General features: G+C 54.4%; 1 protein-coding gene across 2 annotated transcripts in view; it reads left to right on the top strand.

Moving 5' to 3' along the window:
* The window catches only part of FAM20C (FAM20C golgi associated secretory pathway kinase), a 63,948-nt gene that overhangs the window by 38,943 nt on the left and 6,078 nt on the right, over positions 1-18,927 (top strand). For both annotated transcript variants that reach the window (XM_035290291.3, XM_054251532.2), the window contains exons 4-5: positions 11,911-12,003; positions 13,624-13,739. In XM_035290291.3, the coding sequence (XP_035146182.3) occupies positions 11,911-12,003; positions 13,624-13,739 (209 nt within the window). The remainder of the gene's footprint in view (positions 1-11,910; positions 12,004-13,623; positions 13,740-18,927) is intronic.

Here is an 18,927-nt window from a genome sequence, read left to right as displayed (position 1 = left end):
CATCTTCCATATTTCAAACCCTCACTCCTGGAAAAGGAGCCCAAGCGTGTCACCTGCCCTTCTCACCTGGCACACCTTCTGTCAGGGCACCCAGGAGGAAGGAGGGGTGGTCAGATGACCGGTTCAGCTGAGTCCATTCCCTTCTGCAAGTGGGTTCAGTACTTTTCCAAAGCCTTTTTCCCAGTGGCTGAGTCAGTGGCACCCCCTCTGATCTCTGTGCAGAAGGGAGGCTGAGCACCCCCCGGCCGGGACGAGAGGCAGTCTCTGCCAAGGATGCCCCTCTCCTCTCAACCTTGCAGGGTCGGAGAGAAAAACTGCAGTCTTCCCAGGCTGCCCAGCACTGCTGGCTTCTGGCAATGCCTGAAGTGTCCCTTGCAGCCCCTGCGAGCCGCCTGGCCCTGAGGAGCCTGCATGCTTAGGCCAGGGGGTTGAAGCCACAGATACCTCCTGCTGTGACCAGTAGAACTGATCTTCTCAGGCATTTATTGGCTGCAAAAATATCTTTAGTAGCTCAGCAGATGGTTCCTCGGAGGCTGTCGGCTCACCCTGTGGCTTGGGCAGTGGATGGGCCAGGATGGACTCTGTTGAGGATTCTCCCTTCTCTCTCATCACTGGCTGTGCACAGGGAGCTATTTCTACCACTCTCGGTTATTCTGGTGAAACCTTAAACAATAAGGGTGATGCCAGCCTTGTCCTTTCCCAGCGGGGGACGCCAGCATTGTCTTTGTCCAGCAGGGAATGCCAGCCTTGTCTTTGTCGAGCAGGGGACACCAGCCTTGTCCTTCCCCAGCAGGGGGATGCCAGCCTTGTCCTTGCCCAGTGGGGGATGCCAGCCTTGTCCTTCCCCAGTAGGGGAATGCCAGCCTTGTCCTTCCCCAGCAGGGACATCAGCCTTGTCCTTTTCCAGCAGGACACCAGCCTTGTCCTTGCCCAGCATCTTTGCACATTCAGCAAAGCCTAGTCTCACTGCCGACCTCAAGCCTCCACTTCTGAATGTGATTGTTGGTGAGCGTCTCTGCCCTTTGGGGCTCCCAGGGTGCCTGGCTCTGCCCAGGCAGCCTCATGGGGAAAGATTAAATGTAGCCTCTGCCCAAGGTACTCACTCATGGCCTACAGGAGACTTAAAACAAGCTCTGGAGAGCAAGACCCACAGACTCGAGCTCAGCGGAGGCAGGAGGCAGCCTGGAGGCGGGTCTTAGAGGAAGCACAAATATCAGTTAGGGAGGGGCATTCCATGCTGAGTGTCTCTGTCAAAGCAGAGAAAAGGGGCCACTGGCCCTGGTGGGGAGGACAGTCTTGTCAGCCTGGAGGCCATGAGAAGACAGCTGAGAACCCAAGGAAAGCCCTGTAACTGTAGCTCCCCTCCCGGGGTTCTTCCAAGGAGACCAGCACGCAGTTGCTCACAGAGGCCCATGGTGGCCAGAGGCTGCTCTCTTCAGCAGAGGTGCAGAGTGGATTTACATAAGAAGCAGAAATAGTCTGCCCACCAGAACCCTGCCAGACAGCAGGACATCCCCTGGGACTCAATGAGGGGATACTATCAAAAGTAGGGCAAAGCTGCCCACCATGGGACCTTACTTGGGAGAGGTTGGGCCTCCCCACCCTATGCTTATATCCATGACATCTCTGGCCCTTTTTCACCAACCTGGTGCTAGGATGTCTCCCCTAGATCCAGGATCAGAGAGAACAAAGAACTGTACCAATCTGCCTCTGAACTGGGCCAACCATGAGCTATTTTGAGAAAAAGACCAAGAACAGATGGATCTGAGGTAGATCTGGGCACTTTGGCCCCAGTCCCCAGGGGGCTCTGAAGCCTGGAGCAGATGAGCACCAGTCCCTTGTCCAGTCGCCGGCCCCTGCCCAATTGTGTGTTGGAAGCTCCTGCTGGACACAGTGCCCCTTGGGGTCCCCACGGTCCTGACACCATGGCTGCTCTTCCCACCACTGGCTGCTGGGCTGGAACTGCCTCTCTGGAGAGACTGTGGAGATGCCTGGGGCACAAGGTTAGGACATCGGGGGATGGGGGTCAGGATACCTTGGAGGATCAGGTGCCTAAGGGGTCAGGAGTCCTCCTGGGGTGGCTCTCGGCTTTCGTGCACATAGGCCGTGGGAGCTAGCTGAGATGCAGCTTTCTCGGCCCCAGTCCCCAGGATTCTGATCCACTCAGTCTGGTTGGGCCCAAGAATCATCACTGATAACAGACCCATCCCCGGTCAATTCAGCTACAGGTGGCTCTGAACTCCACTTGGAAAAACAGTGATGTATGTGGTAAGGCTGCCCCTCAGGAGCCAGGACACTGTGCACTCAGAGCTCAGGCCATCCCTCAGGAGCCAGGACACGGGCACTCAAAGTTCAGGCCGCCCCTCAGGAGCCAGGACACTGTGCACTCAGAGCTCAGGCCACCCCTCAGGAGCCAGGACACTGGGCACTCAGAGCTCAGGCCGCCCCTCAGGAACCAGGATGCTGGGCACTCAGTAGGCCATGAGTGGGTCACTGCCAAGCCCAGCCTCTCACCAAGGATGAGTTGAGGGGTGACCTGCGCCCAGACCCCAGGCCCCCTGCACATGCATCCATGGGATCTGGAAAAGGTGCCCCCCAGGTGTCCTCTAGTGAGAGCCAGGACAAGCCATAGACAGCCTGGGGGTTGGGAGGTCATTGTGATGGGCCTGGGGGGATGTCAGCCAGCTCACCTCCCTTGCATACTTTTGTAAATATTTTTTATTGACCTTTCTCCGGGAGATTCCCTTTACTTCCCTTCCCTTCACCTGGGGACCCCTGGGACCATCTGGCTCCTACTTCTTACTGTGCAGAAAGGGAAACTGAGGCCTAGAATCACCCAGCGAGTGACTGCTTCCCTCATCAGTCAGAGGACATTTCACCAGGGCACAGCAGAGCACGTGATGGTGATAATGATGATGATAAGGATGGTTGATGGGGTTTCATGTGGAGATGAGGCAGGGGTACCTGAAGTCTGGGGTCTGAGTGGCTGTTGGGCTCAGCTGGACATGTGGCCAGAGGGCAGGAGGCTCCAGGAACATTTCAGAGCCTCTTCCAGGAGTGGGACATGGACAGAAAGCTTGTCATCACCACTTCTCTGAACTTCCTGGACTGTTCTAAGAAAGGGGGCATCCAGAAGCCAGGGACAGCCCACAGACAGATCCACTTGGCCTGGATGTCAAAGCTGTGAGGATCCCAGAGCAGGCTACCTCGGGGCTGGGAACAGAGCTGCTTGTTCTGTGAACAGCCAGGGGCATTGGAAAGCCCCAAGTATGAAATGAAGGAATCAGGAGCTGTGCTAGCCCCAGATTGGCCTCGAGGAAGAGCCTGGTCCCTTCTTAGTGGAGCAGGGCTTGAAGTCACCTGGATTTCACATGCATGAACTAATCAGAGGTGTAGGCAAGGGCAAGGAGAGAGGGACAAAGGCTGAATCATTGGCAGATAGAAAAGCTCACATTTTAGCATCACACACGTTGTCACTGTACCTCAGGTGATAACAGCTTAGTATGTATTCACAGCAACAGTGGTGGTAATGATGGTAGTGATGGTGGTGATGGTGATTGTGATGATAATGATGGTGATGATGAAGATAACGGTGATGGTGATGATGATAGTGATCATAAAAATTATGAAGATTATGATGATAATGACTATGGTAGAAGTGGTGGTGATAGTGATGATGGAGGTGATGGTGATGATGATGGTGATAATGATGGTAATGATGGTGGAGGTGATACTGATGGTGATGATGGTGACAGTGATGATAGCCGTGGTAGAGGTAATGGTGACAGTGATGATGGTGGTGATGATGATGGTGAGGATGGTAATGTTGGTAGAGGAGACCGTGCTGATGGTGATGATGATGATGATGATGATGATGGAGATGATGATCATGGTAGAGGTAATAGTGATAGTGATGATAATGGGGGAGGTGATAACTATGGTGGTGATGATGATGATAGGGTAGATGGTGGAGGTGATGATGATGTGGAGGTGATGGTGGCGATGGTGATGGTGGAAGTGATGGTGGTGATGATGATGATGGTGGAGGTGATGATCATGGTAGAGGTAACAATGATAGTGATGATAATGGTGGAGGTAATGACCATGGTGGTGATTATGATGATAGAGGAGATGGTGGAGGTGATGATGTGGTGGAGGTGATGGTGGTGATAATGATGGTGGTGGTGACAATAAGGATGTTAATAATGGTGGAGGTTATAATGGTGATGATGATGGTGATGAGCATGGTAGAGGTAATAGTGATTGGTGGTGATGGTTGAGGTGATGGTGATGATGATGGTGGTGATGATGATGATAAGGATGATAATGATGGTGGAAGTGATGGCCATGGCAGTGACAATGATGATGAAGGTGATGGTGGAGGTGATGATGATGTGGAGGTGATGGTGGTGATGGTGATGATAAGGATGATAATGATGGTGGAGGTGATGACCATGGTGGTGATAATGATAAAGCTGATGGTGGAGGTGATGATGATGTAGAGGTGATGGTGCTGATAGTGATGATGGAAGTGATGGTGCTGATGATGATAATGATGGTGGAGGTGATGATCATGATAGAGGTAATAGTGATAGTGATGATAATAGTGGAGATGATGATCATGATGGTGATGATGATGATAAAGGTGATGGTGGAGGTGATGATGATGTGGAGGTGATAGTAGTGATGGTGATGATAAGGATGATAATGATGGTGGAGGTGATGACCAGGTGGTGATGATGTTGATGAAGGTGATGGTAGAGGTGATGACGATGGTGGTGATGGTGATAGTGGTAGAGGTGACACTGATAAAAACGGAAGGCATGATGTGGCAAGAGCTCAAGGCTGAAGATGGCTCTAGACTTCTCTGGACTGTTCGTTGTTTGAGTCCTCGTTCACTCATTTGTTTATGAAATGCCTGTTCTGAAGCAAGCACTTGGCCAGGTATGTGATCCAGAAAATAGAACAGTCCTGCCCCGGGGCCTTTCCCTTGAGTCCAGTGAACAATGCCACCCAGTGTAGCCAGGGCCAAGCGTTCCTTGGGGAAGAGCCATATTCTATCTCAGGCTCCAGGAGTGCCCCACAGAGGGGCTGAGACACACCATGGCAGGGTAGTAGGGGGCATGAGCAAAGGCAGGGGGCAGGGGGCTGGAGTCTTGGGTCTGGCTTCCTGCATGGGCTCTCCGTGGGCAGTGGGTGGGGGTGAGGTAGAGGAGGGGCGGGTGCTGGCCAGCTGACTTGTGTTGTAAAGAGAACTGGTGAAGTTTCTCCACTGATTGGAAAACCCCCAATTGGGGCCAGAGCTTACAGAGGGATGAATTGTCCTGAAGGGATGATTGGTTGGAAGCCACTTTTTCCTTGTCCTGGGGCCGTTCCCTTCCTGCTTCTTCCTGCTGGGGCACCTGGGTCTGGCCCCCTCCCTGAGGCTTTCGGCCCAGCTGTGGCAGAAAGTGGCCAGAGGGCCTCAGCCACGGAGCCCGAAGTAGAATTCACTGCTCACTGCCCTCTGCCTGGGAGCAGAACTCGGGTCAGGTGGGAGCCGCCAGATGGGATGTGCTTAATGACTGGATTTGTGCAGTTGATTCAAGTCAGCAAGTCATTCATCTTCTGCTTGAGCTTTGAGTCTCTTTGCAGTGAGGAAATCAAACTGTGTCTTTTCAGGGCCACTAAATGCGCTTTCCCAGCCCCTTTGCAAGGCTGTGCCAGGGAAAAATCCATGGAGCCAGGTCCTAATCCCCTTATCTCCAAGAGGATTGGAGCTCTGTTCTGTGGGGGTTGTGTGTGTGCGCACCTGTGAGTGTGCATATCTGTGACTGCACCCACGTGTGCATTTGTGAGTGTGTGGATGCATGTGTGCATACGCACATGTATCTGTGCACATGTACATGTGTGCACATGTTAATGTGCATCCATTTGTGAGTGTCTGTGTGTGCGTTTGTGAGTGTGTAGGTGTGTGTGCATATGTGCATGAATGTGTTTGTGTGTGTATATGCGTGTGCATACTGTAGTGGGTGGTCAGAACTAAACCACCCAATCCAGGCCTAGCCCCATGCCAATGCTCAGTGGACATCACCTGGGCCTGCCTCTCCCTGTGCCTCAGTTTCCCCAGAGGCCCTCTGAGCTCTGACAGGACTGTAGAGCTCTGCAAGGACGTCCCATTGTACTTCCCCTGCTAATGAGACGTCCATGTCACCACACGGTGAGCTCCTGCAGTGTACCAGGCCCTGTGTGTGCCTCATCCTGCAACAACCCTGGGAGGAAGGCAGCTGCTCTTACCCTCTGGGGTTTGGAACGTGGGCTGTCGAGAGTCTGTGGCAGCAGCGGAATGCCAACACCCATAGCCAGAAATGTGCTGTCTATGGGCCTGGGTAAGTGGATCTGCAGGCCTGTGTGTACAGAGCAAGGGGCCTCCACAGGACTGAACGATTCCAGAGGGTCTTCTCGGAGGCAGTGGCTGGGACAGACTGAAAACGCAGAAGGAGGAGAGTGGGGAGGGAGGGTAGGCAGGGCCGTGAGCCAGGGAGGCAGCACGGGGTGGGGGGAAGGGCCAGTGAGTGGGGGGAGGGAATGGATGTGACCCGCTCCGTCTACCAGGCGAGCAGGACAGACAGTAGGCAGACACCAGAGGCCTCAGAAGGCCGAATCTCGGAGCCGCACTGCGCACCGCTAGCCAGGTGTGCCCATTAGATTTAAAATCAGGTTTAAAACGCAGTTCCTGGAGGTTCTGGTCACATTTCGAGTGTCCCACAGCCACGTGTGGCCAGTGGCTGTTGAGTTGGATGGCACAGAAGGTCATGTCCATCACTGAGGAGGCACTGATGGCCAGGCCAGGCTGGGGGTGAGAAGGTGACCCCAGGCACCCACACCAGGGGCAGACTCAGAGGGACATGGAGTGGCTGTGTGTCCAGGGGACCCAGCCAGGGTGAGAACAGCTGCCCCCAAGGGCGGTACCTACAAGAGACCTGGGCCAGCTGGGAGGGCTGGGCCCCGCCTCTGCAGTGGACATTATGGGAACTGACAGTTTCATAATGGTTTTATTGGGCACCCTGCGGTGCAGAGCTTTGCCTGGGGGCCTACAGTGAATTATCACAGCCCAACTAATGAAGGGCTGATAATTTTCTGAAGAAAATAATTCTTTTTTTTTTTTTAGAGACAGGGTCTCATGGTGTCATCCAGGCTGGGTTGCAGTGGTCACTGCAGGCTTGACCTCATGGGCTCAAGTGATCCTCCTCTCTCAGCCTTCTGAGTAGCTAGGACTACAGGTGTAAGCCACCACGCCCGGCTAATTTTCTTTCTTTTTTTTTTTTTTTTTTTTAGAGATGGGGGTCTCACTATGTTGCCCAGGCTGGTCTTGAACTCCTGGACTCATGCTGGGCGGTTCTGGGGAATCAGTATGCAGACGTAAGGCTCAAAGTTCACAGAAGAGAAATCTTGCCTCGATCTGGACTTCCCTTTTTCCAGCTAAAAGTTATTAAAATCTACTAGAACTACTGTTCTATGGAATGGGTTTTGCTCAAAGGCAATCCTTCCGAGTTGAATACAACAGCAGCTTTTAAGCTCAGAAATATCCAACACTCTGGAAGCTACCACCCCTGGAAATGTGGGCTGACTCCAGCGGACTGTTTGCTTTAACCCTGTTTTAGAAAAATGAAATCCATTTGCCAGCACTTAAAAACCAGGAGATTCGACAAGGTCTGGACTCTCTCTTGAACCTCAGGATCCCTGGTGAGCCCAGGCCTCAGCTCTGCAGGGCGACCCTGGCAGGCAGTGCATTCAGTTTGCTGTCGCACCTGCCACCACCCTGTCCCACATGCTCTTTTTGCTGCTGGTCAAAAGTGCACAGAGACAGTGATGCCCACAGTCGCAGTGGCTCATGAGGCAAATGTGTCTTCAGGTGCCAGCCCACCATCTGCATTTTATTTTTAAGTAGCTTCTGGAATCCCCATCTGGCCTCACACCTACCCAGGCAGATGTTATGTGGAATCGTGGAAAGTGATCTGTTCCCTGCATTTCTAGCGGCCCAGACTGGTTCTTAGAAAGGGCGTGCATGGTACACATCCTTAACCCCCCACCAAGAAACGTTCAGGGAACACAGAGAATTGTGGTTGCAGCTTTCTGAGAACAGCATGGGAGGAAGGACCCTCCCAGGAGTCAGGCAGACATTCGCTTCATATACAGAAGGAAGGACCCGGCCAGGGAAGCCAAGGGCTGGACAAGTTCCTGGGGCAGCGTCTAGAGTCTGCATTGCTGGAGTGCTGGAGACAGACGCAATGCTGTCTGCCCTGAGTAGGAGATGTGGGCTGCGGGGCATGCAAGCTAGGGGTTTTGGCCAGCTCTGTTTCCAGCACCTGGAAAGGTCACCAGCATTCGATTCTGGTAAATTTGATCCTGGGTTGGGGCTGAGTTGCCTCCCTGGGCTTGGTCTGGAAGAAAGCCCTGGAGTGGGGTCTCCCTCCAGGTGGGGGTGGGGGCCAGCCTTCGTGGATGGAGTGGGGTCTCCCTCCAGGTGGGGGCGGGGCAAGCCTTTGTGGAGGAAGCATGCTGGTGCTTAGATGTGATCTTGGATGAAGGTTGGTCAACATTTCCACCATGACCACACCGGTCAAATACTTGTGTGGACGGACCTACCAGAGCCCTGAGGCTCTGCCCTGTTTCCCTGGAGTCTTAGCCTGAGATGCCGGAGCCCTGTGGCATTTACAGAATGGCACTGACCTTTCATAAGCAGCCCTCTGTGGCCTCCTGTACTTTGGCCAGGGTGGAGGGACAAGGCAGTGCCAGCATTGCCCTTCTTGGGCTGTTACTGTGGGAGGCGTTGACAGCAGAGCAGAGGGGTCCTGGAGGTCATGTAGGAGACACAGAAACTGGGGGGTGGGCAGTGCCAGGGTGCACACAGCAAGCCAGAGCTGAACCAGGCCTGGGACAACAAGCCCAGCCTCTCCCATGCAGTGTGACTGTGGGTCCCAGGGTGGGTGTGCCAGGGGCCCCTAGCCAGTGCAGGAGAGGCCTTTGAGCTGCTTACCTGAGAAGGGCCCACTGGGAGGGGATCCCGGCCTCCACTGCACAGGCCTGGCTGCTCTGCAGGCGCGTCTGCAGCTGGGTTCCCATGGTCCTGAAGGTTCAGGGCGGCCCTGAGGAGGGTGGAGCTTCACCCCATTTTTCAGATGAGGAAACTGCAGCAGCGGTGTTTGTGTAACGGTTGGGGAGGGGCACTCAGTCTCAGGTCACTGCAGCAGGTGGTAGAGCATCTTGTGAATCTGAGTGAGACCCAAGTAAGAGTCCACCCAGGGCTGATGGGATCCAAATCTGTGTATGGCCATGTGAGTGTTCGGAGGCATTTGGGGAGGAAATACACCCCAAGACTGCATCTGCTGGCCTTGTTTCCTGACTAAAAGCCGATGTCGCTCTCCCTGGGTGCTGGGCCGGCCACTACCTGGCTCACCCTTGCGGACAGCCACAGGCCCGCCTAAGCACCCCCAGCTCACATCCTGCTGTGCTCTAGAGCCTCTGCCCTGATTCTCCCAGGGGCCGGTCAGGGCTGGAGAGTGATCCGGGGCCCTGCTCCAGGCTTGGTCTCAGGTATCCTGGCTCCCGAAATCCCAGGTTTCCACCAGGCACAGAGCAGAGTCCCCAGCACTAGGACAGTAGCAGGGAGTTCGTGGAGCCCTTTCAACCCGGGCTGTTCACATAGAGAGTGGACCTCCTGCCCTCAGCCCGGGCCCTCTCTCTCCCCAAGGCCAGGACAGTGCTTGCGCGTACTAAGCATGCTGTCTCTGCTGCATGCATGCATGAATGAATGAATGAATGGATGATGAATGAATGAATGGATGGATGGATGGATGATGAATGAATGGATAAGCAAACGGACAGGACTCAGGATCCCTGGCCTGAGCCCTGGCTCTGCCACCAATGCTGGGGCCCCTAAGGAAGTCACCCCCTGTCTGGTCTTCATGTGCCCATCTCTAAGTGAGTGAGTGTGTGACTTCCAGGTCTCATTTGTCATGGGAGAGCCCCACAGGTTCCGGGCCTGGGTGACAGCAGCAAGGGAGTCCCACTAAGCAGCAAGTGGCCAAGGGGCATCCAGGTCCCATGGGGAGCACCCCTGAGAGCAGCTAATGGGGTCCTTGCTCTCCTCAGGGCATCTGCCTTCCCCTATACTTAGGGACACCCCAGATCCAGGCCTCCTGCTGCTGAGAGGGCCCCTGACAGCCCCCATATCCACTGAGTCCTGGAGAAGCCAGGCTGGGAGTTGAGTGGACCTGGTGCTGGGCTGCCAAGGTGTTCTTTATCCCATCCTGCCTCTCTGAGATTTAGGGGCAGGCTTAGAGCAACGTATCCTGAGCCCAGGGCACCCAGGCAGCATTAAACCCCCACAGTCAGCCTCCACCGCCCCTCGCTTTCCACATAGAGAAACAGGGACAGAGAAGGGTCAGATGCCAGCCAGCATCCACTGCAGACAAGGCAGCTGGCAGCTGCTGGAGGCCCAGCTGTGGCTTTATGTCAGGTGTCATGGGTGGAGTACCCGATGTTCCAGCAGCATTCGCCTCCTCTCACTGGCCAGGGGGGGTTTGCAGGGGGCAGAGGCTGATCTTTGCTGTGGCATCCTGGAAGGTTTTGTGGAGTTCGCCTTTGAACCAGGGCTTGAAAGTGACTTGCATTTGAAGCTTAAACCAGCAGATCTCAAAAGTGCAGGGCATGGTAACATGCTGTGCACACAGAATGAGTTCCACAGTCGGTGTAGGGCTGGAAACCATGTGTCCAACAACCTGTCTGCAGACCTTGTCAGAACCTTTGTGATGGGAGTGTGGATGCGAGACTTGGGAGGAGCTCAGGAGGAACTATTGCCCAAACTCCAGACTTCTCTGACTGCTGACTTCTTGAGTGCTAAGACATTGTGGCCTTGACTGTCAGACAATGTTAGGAAATGCTGACAGCCACCTGGAGATGTGAAGGGAAGGTCATTCCAGGAGGGCAGAACAGCATGCACAAAGACAGGAGCTTGGAGGACCAGGAGACAAGCTTGGAAAGTAGCAGAGAGCCATGACCCCAGCTCAGTGGGAACTGAGGCAGACCAGCTGGTCCTGCAGGCCAGGGTGCCCTGTGGGGCGAGAAGCAGGGAGGCATTGGAAAATGGGTCAGGTCACCTCTCTAGGCTTCAGAAAGAGGACCCATAGGCAGTCCCAAGAAAGCTCCCAGCATCCCTCCCGTCCCTTCTGGGGAAGTGCTCTTCCAGGGAGCTGGTGGGCAGCTGAGGGTAGGTGTGAGGGGCAGCTTGTCCAACCTGACCCTGGCCCCGGGGCCCACACCTCAAGAAGTTCATCCATCTTGCTCAGTTCGGGGGGCTCCTCTGATACCAGGGCCTGACCCCACCCCCCATCTGTGTGCCCTAGTGGCCCATGTTCTGCCTGAATCTCTGGTCTCCAGGATAAGTGCGGTCTGGGGCCTACGGCTTCTCTGGAGAATCCATCTGGCTGGTGGTGTGGACCTGCAGTGGGCTGTAAATATTTAATAAGCAGCTCCTCAGGTGGAAGAAGCCTGATTTGCAGAGTCTGGCCATTTCCATGGTGTGAAAAGTGTGCCCCCTTGGCTGATTTTATGAGGTCTCCAGTGTGGAGGTGGGAGCACGGGCAGCGTCACTGCTAGCGAGGACTTAAACCCTCGGCTGCAAGAAATAGAAATACCCTAATCAGGAAGGGATGAGATCCTAACACTTGTCACTTCTGAAATGAATGTATTTCACTGTAAGTTGATATCATTTAATTTTTAATGATGATTGTGTTTAACAACAGTTAGCAAAACCCTTGGAAAGAGAACAGTCAGCTCTGGAGAGCTGGACCAAGCACACCCCACCTGCCCGGCACCTGGAGGCCTTCTCAGTGACAAACCCTTTCTGTTTCTGTCCTGTCTTCTCAGACAAACAAGGGAGCAGGAGACACCCCCTGACTTTTTTTATTTTTCCGACTACGAGAGGCACAACGCAGAGATTGCTGCCTTCCATCTGGACAGGTGAGCCTGTCCTTCTCCGTGCCCCACCGTGCACTCAGACCTACTGGTGAGCCTGGCCTTCCCATGCTGAACACAGCAAGACATCATTGTCACCATTGACACCATTGAGCAATGCCAGTGCCTGCTGTCCCTGCATCCTGAGTGCTGCCCTGTCCCAGCCCCTGGTGTTATAGCCCACACAACATGCTGCAGGGAGACCCTCCCATATCCCGTCTCACAGATGAGAAACAGGTCCTGTGAGAGGCGATTTGCCCAGACTCGCCATGCTCCTAACACTTCGTCCCTGCCCTTGGGGCACCTTAATCCCGATGGGCCCCTCCTATGCCCTCACAGTTCGGGCATATGGGAGGCACAGCAGCTGCTGTGCAGTTGGGAATAGAGGAAAAGGAAAGAAGGAGGGAGGAGTATAAATGCTGTGAATCTTAACACAGCGAATCACAGGGCACAGAATTCTCTGGAAGACCAAAGCAGGCTTCCTACGGTGGAGGAAGCGATGTTCATGGTGAGGGGGCCTGGGAGCTCCAGTGGTCCTGTCTCCACAGGGGCTCCAACCCAGCAGAAAGGGAACACATTGTGAGGGTCTGCTCTCCCCTGCTGACGATGTGGTGGGGGGTCCATGTTCAGTATCCTCCCGGGGCAGTTCACAGGCCGGCCCTGGGTCCAGAGGGGCCCAGGGGATTGAAGGGCCTTACACTGGTGCAGTGGATGGAGGAGGTGCCGCCCTTGGTCCCCTAGAGCCCCCCTGCCTCCTCGCAGGGCCCTGAGGCATCCAGCCCAGAGTGTGGCCCCAGGGCCAGCAGCATTGGAGTTGCCCTGGACTGGTCGGAATGCAGAGTCCCAGGCTCCACTCAGACCAGGGACCAGAATCTGCATTTTAACAAGATCCTTGGTGATGCAGGTGCACATTGGAGTTTAAATGGCTTTTTCAAAGATCAAAGTCTTCTGTGGTGACTATAGAAATCCCCACAAGTCAGAATTTCAAATATTTCAGCTATCTAGAACAGCCTGAACCCAGAAAAAGAAAGGGTTTCTATGAAAAGAAAGGAAGCGCCACTAAGCCAGCGAGGGTCACTTGTTAGGAAACAGGCCTCCCTCCTTGGATCAACCTGTTTTTAAACAGGACACAGAGCCTGGCATCTGATCAAGCTGTCTGACCAGTGGAGGGGGCAGGTGCTCCACTCAGAGGCATGGTTGAGCCCTGGGCAGACGCCCCGGCAGACAGCCCTCGTCCCTCCACACCTGGTCACTTCGCCTTAGGGGATAATCACCATGTCCTTAGTCAGCAAGAAAAGCTCACGCCCTGCATTCTCCATTTAATTAAGCAAGTGGGAGCATGCAGTGTGGTTCAGAAAGAGTACCATTAAAAGTGGTTACTTTAATTGAATTTTGTTTTAAATTTAGCCCTGGAATGAGGGCAGGCTTTAGCTATGCAGGCAGTTGGCAGTGTGTGCCAATCAGTGAGCATCACCAGCCCCAGTCCCTCGGGGCCCCCTCCCACCCCCATCACTTCTGGGCCAGGCAGAGCCACTTGACCTAGAGCAGGGTTGATATGGAGGCAGGGAGACCGTGGCCTGCTCAGCCACACAGAGCACAGACCCTCCCCTGCCCCTTTCTTGCCAGGATCCTGGACTTCCGCCGGGTTCCTCCTGTAGCTGGCAGGATGGTCAACATGACCAAGGAGATCCGGGACATCACACGAGACAAGAAGCTATGGAGGACCTTCTTCATCTCCCCAGGTAGCCTCGCACAGGGAGCCCACACCAAACCACAGCGACCAGGGCTTGGGTACCTCCAACAAAGGGAAACCATGTGCAGTGTCGTGCCCAGCCCACCTCCCACTCCGGGGTGCCCTGTGCCCCCTCCCACACCCGGTGTGCCAACCCACACACAGCTTCCACATGCTACCGTCACCATTTAACCAGTGTCCGACTGTGCACAGAGAGGCTGTTTCTACCATTTGCTTATGTTTATCTTAACTGGTGAAATGATTCACTTTCGGAAGATCCTAGCCTCTCCAGGGAGCCTTCTCCAGGTGGCCCTGCCAGCAGACCTCCCTGGGACCCCCCCCATATAGATTTAAACACACCCAGCAGGACCCCCTGGGACTTCCCCACCCAGATTTAAACACACACAGCAGAACCCCTGTCACATAGCAACAGGCTGGGTGGCCTCCCCCACCTCAGCGAGGCAGCTGGACTGTCAGCAGGGCTGGTCGTCTCTGGTCCCTGGTGCCCTTGAGGGGAACGGGATTCCCTGGACGTCAGGTGGGAATAGATGTCTCTATTGGTGCTGAGGTTTATCAAACCTTCAAGACTCTACGTGATAAGTACAATGCACGCATAAACACATGATTTTCTACTTAATTATCTACACAAGTTGCTTTAAACCTGACATTTGGGCTGGGTGTGGTGGCTAACGCCTGTCATCTCAGCATTTTTGGAAGCTGAGGTGGGAGGATCGCTTGAGCTCAGGAGTTTGAGACCAGACTGGGCAACATGGCCAGACCTCTGTCTACAGAAAATAAGAAAATTAGCCAGGCATGGTGGTGCTTGCCTGTGGTCCCAGCTACTGAGGAGGCTGAGGCAGGAGGATGGCTTGAGACTAGGAGGTGGAGGCTGCAGTGAGTGGTGATTCTGCCCCTGCACTCTAGCCTGGGCAACAGAGTGAGACCCTGTGAAGGAAAGAAAGAAAGGAGAGAGAGAGAGAGAGAGAGAAGAAAGAAGGAGAGAAAGAAAGAAAAAGAAAGAAGAAAAGAAAGGAAGGAAGGAAGGAAGGAAGGAAGGAAGGAAGGAAGGAAGGAAGGAAGGAAGGAAGGAAGGAAGGAAGGAAGGAAGAAGAAAGAAAGAACTGGCATTTGCAGCTCTCCTGAGGGGCCAGCCCTCCCCTCCAAGCACCTCCCTTGCACCAGGCCCCTGCTGCACAGCCTGATCACAGTCCCGCCAGTCACCTGGCTGAGCTCTGGGGACACCCTACTTCCTGTCCTGGACTCAGTCCCCTGCGTTTCCATCTTGAATGTCAAGAGTGGTCCCAGCAATGGTGGGCACCACAGAATGAAGTGACCCAAGCAGTCACCCCGGGAAACCCCACAGAGTCAGGACGCCACTGGGGAGGGGCCCTCTGGATTGGAGGCTCTCGCTGTAGGGAGCCTCAGCTGCTCCTCTGGCCTGTCAGTTTAATTCACGCAGATAAAATCCAATTAGGGCCCGTGATTAGCTGCGTCTTCAGATTTGCTGGCACATAAAACCTCGACCTAAAAGCTCATTTCCTGCAGATGTTTCAGATCAATGTAGGCACTCTGCACTTTCTCTTAACTGCAGTCGTGAATTTGTCAGAGCCAGACCCCCGAATCCATGATTTAATTAAGCTCTGTTCCATCAGCCAGGGCTCACCAAGATCCTCATTTGCTTTCTTCCTCTCAAAGCCCATTAATAAGAGAAAAAATAGGACAGAAAGCCCCAGAGAGGCAGGAAGAAGGGCTCCCTTCCCTGGCCCACTGGTGCCTGGCCCCATACACCAGGAATCGGGACAGAGGCAGAGCCTGAGTGCGGGATCTTTGAGGGTTCCCCAGTCAGCTGTGCCTGAGCCAAGCACACCCCCAGTGATGGGAACACATTGGCTTACAGACAATTCAGTCCCTGTTTGGATGATTTGAGCTGTCCATCTTTCTTAAGGGGCCAAAACTCACATCCCACCTTGGGAGTCCAGGGCTTCCCAAGTATGCCTGAGCCCCAGCGGCTGTCAGCCCTTGGGGATTTGGAGGTCTACTCTGCACCATCTGGCCACGGCCTCCTGCCCCACCATCCACAGGACTGACCATCCTACAGCCTGCCATGCACACTCTGGTGCCCACTAAGCTGGGCTTCACCCCGGGGATGCCTGGATGCCTATGGATGGTTCTTATTCATGTATTTTTACAATTTTATTTGCAACTTTTACAGTGATGTATTTGCCACCACCCTGTGCCATGACTGCAGGAATTCCTCCAGCTTAGACTCAATTCTCTGCATTGCAAACCAGCCTCTCAGTTCAGGACCAACTGAAAGAGACGGTCACAGGGTCGCACAAGGAGGGGTCATAAATGCCCATTAATGCCGAGAGCATGCCCTGCCTTGCTCTGCTCCCAGCAGCATCTCCAGGATTCCTCACTTAGTCGTAGAAGGAGCCTGTGGGGGCAGACTGCTTCCTCTCCATTTTTAAGGTCTTACTGAGTGGCCGGGCATGGTGGCTCCTGCCTGTAATCCCAGCACTTTGGGAGGCCAGGGTGGGAGGATCACGTGAACCCAGTTCAACCTCAGCCTGGCAACACAGCAAGACTCCATCTCTACAAAAACTGAAAAACAGCCAGGTGTGGTAGTGTGCACCTGTGACCCCAGCGACTCAGGAAGCTGAGGCAGGAGGATGGCTTGAGCCCAGGAGGTCGAAGCTGCAGTGAGCTACAATCGCACCACTGCACTCCAGCCCCCGTGACAGAGTGAGACCCTGTCTCAAAAAAAAAAAGAATTGATTATCAGTCCAAGCAGGTGATTTAAGTTACTTCTACGCCCCACGCTGGCTGATGTTTGGAATCCCACGGTCTTGAGCAGGCCAGGGACTGTGGTAACCAGAGCGCCCCTGAGCTCTGTGCCACAAGGCTGCTATAGACCACCTTTGGTGTCATGGCTGAAATCCCTTCTCACACCTCCCTGGAGCCAGCCCTTTAACCAAATGCCCTGGAACCTTCCCTGGCCACTCCTGATTTCTAGAACTTGGTTGCCTTTTCCAGGACAGTGCAAGTTTCTCCCCTGAAATCCTGAGAGTTCCTCAGCTGCCAGAGGCCCCAGCAGTTCCATCTCCCTGCGTGGACAGATGAGTTCTGGAATCTTTCAGAGCAGCTGGGCCCAGCATTGCTGATCACCTCCAAATGCAGCCCCTGGGACCCCCAATACTGCCACTCTGGCCACTCTGCCCTTCAGCCCAATTTCTTCCAGAAGCCTCTGGGAGGGCTTGGCTTTCTCTAAAGCAGCAGGTGTACAGAAGCCAACCTTTCTCTCCTGAGAACAAAATCTGTTCAGATTCATTTATTCCACTTTGCTTTGCTTGTGTCTCCTGATCACAGATGCTAGGTGGCCTCAGAGGCCCTACTGGAGCCCAGGGCACATCAGAGGGCTGAGCCCACTGCAGACACCCCCACACAAACACACTGGCCTCCCATGGCCTGAATGATCCTCCCCTTGGATCAATCAGAAAAGGGAAAAACCCATCAGCCAGTGAGAGAGCCAGTAGCAAGGTGAGGGGTTGAGAGGGACCAGGGCCAGTGCTCAGGGAAGGTGGGCTCTGGGAAGGGGAAGCAGGAGGGTGAACCCCAGGCATTCCCCTTCCCCATGTAGGGTGGAGTGCAGGTTCAGAGAGGGCAGTCAGGACCCCAGCACTGCACAGCCGGGCCGCAGTCATGCCCACATCTTCTGTTTTATTTTTTTTTTGAGATGAAGTGTTGCTCTTGTTGCCCAGGCTGGAGTGCAATGGCGCAATCTCAGGCTCACTGCAACCTCTGCCTCCTGGGTTCGAGGGATTGTCCTGCCCCAGCCTCCCGAGTAGCTGGGATTACAGGTGTGCACCACCACGTCCAGCTAATTTTTTGTATTTTTAGTAGAGACGGGGTTTTACCATGTTGTCTAGGCTGGTCTGGAACTCCTGACCTCAGGTGACCCACCCACCTTGGCCTCCCAAAGTGCTGGGATTACAGGCTGAGCCACCACCCCCAGCCAGAGCCCACAACTTCTAAGCACCAAATGCTCACGGAACACACTCGCCTACTTCTCATGTAAATTACTGTCGGCACCTTGCAAACATCCCAGAGGTGCACAGGTGGTCCAGGCGCAGCTCTGCGTTTCTGCAGATGAGCACCCCAGGACCAGGCCCAGGTCCCCTGCAGCTCCGGAAGCCCCTCAGCCCGACACAGCATGAACAGATGGGTTTTGCCATCATTCACTTGGCTTTTTTCCTGCCACGGTCTCCTGGGCTTGGCAGGACAGTCATCAGGACTCTCTCCAATGCTGTGTCCAGCTTAAATGCAAGTTTGCACATTGAAAGAGACGGGTTTCCAGCTGTGGACCTGCTTCGGGCAGCCAGAGCCACTGCCTGAAATAAAACTGTCCGCCAGGCCCTAAGCTGTCCAGCGTGGCAGATGGCAGACATCCACCTTGCAAACTCTCCTCTTGCCGGATCAACCCCGACAGTCACAGAAAGGAATTGTCAGAGACACTCCAGCCCCAGGGTAAAGAGGCCATCTTGGTCGTTGCCAGGAGCCACACACTTGCCAGGCCGTGCTCTCTGGGAGGCCAACTGTGATGCCATTTTCTGGTGACTGGAGGAGGCAGGTTCTCTCCTGGGTTTGTCTGGGACCCTGGCTTTCTCCTTGCTGTCCATGTCTGTTGCTATTACTAAAATGGAGAAGGACTCACGCTGTTTCCTCCCAGAAAACCCACCCCTCCAAGCACAGGCAGTCTTCATTACCTTCACAGCTGCCTTCATGCAGTTTCCTTGTGTAATACCCAGCCTGTGGTGCAGGCACTGCTGGGACCCCTACTTCCTGGGCGAGGGAGGGGCTGAGCACAGAGTGATGAGGCAGTCGCCTGAGGTCACACAGCTCAAAGCCCTCCTAACCCCTCCCGGGAGGCCCCTTTAAAACCCAATTTGGATCTGCGGAGGAAAGGCTCTGGCCGGAGAAATGCCTTTCTCTTTGACACGATACCATCTGAAACTGGCTTAGGCAAGGACCGGAGGCTGTTGCAGCAGATGAATTTTAAGCCTCCAGCCAATGAGCGCTCTGATGAAGATTTTCCTCCTGAAATGGAGCTCTTGCCCCCATGAAGGCTGCTGTGTCCAACTGTGGGTTCCTGATGAATCTGTATCAACATGCAGCAGACTAGCAGCTGCTCTTTCTTT

The sequence above is a fragment of the Callithrix jacchus genome, chromosome 2 (genome assembly GCF_049354715.1).
Source record: "Callithrix jacchus isolate 240 chromosome 2, calJac240_pri, whole genome shotgun sequence".
Taxonomy (NCBI): Eukaryota; Metazoa; Chordata; class Mammalia; order Primates; family Cebidae; genus Callithrix; species Callithrix jacchus.
This window is presented reverse-complemented; position numbering and strand designations above follow the sequence as displayed.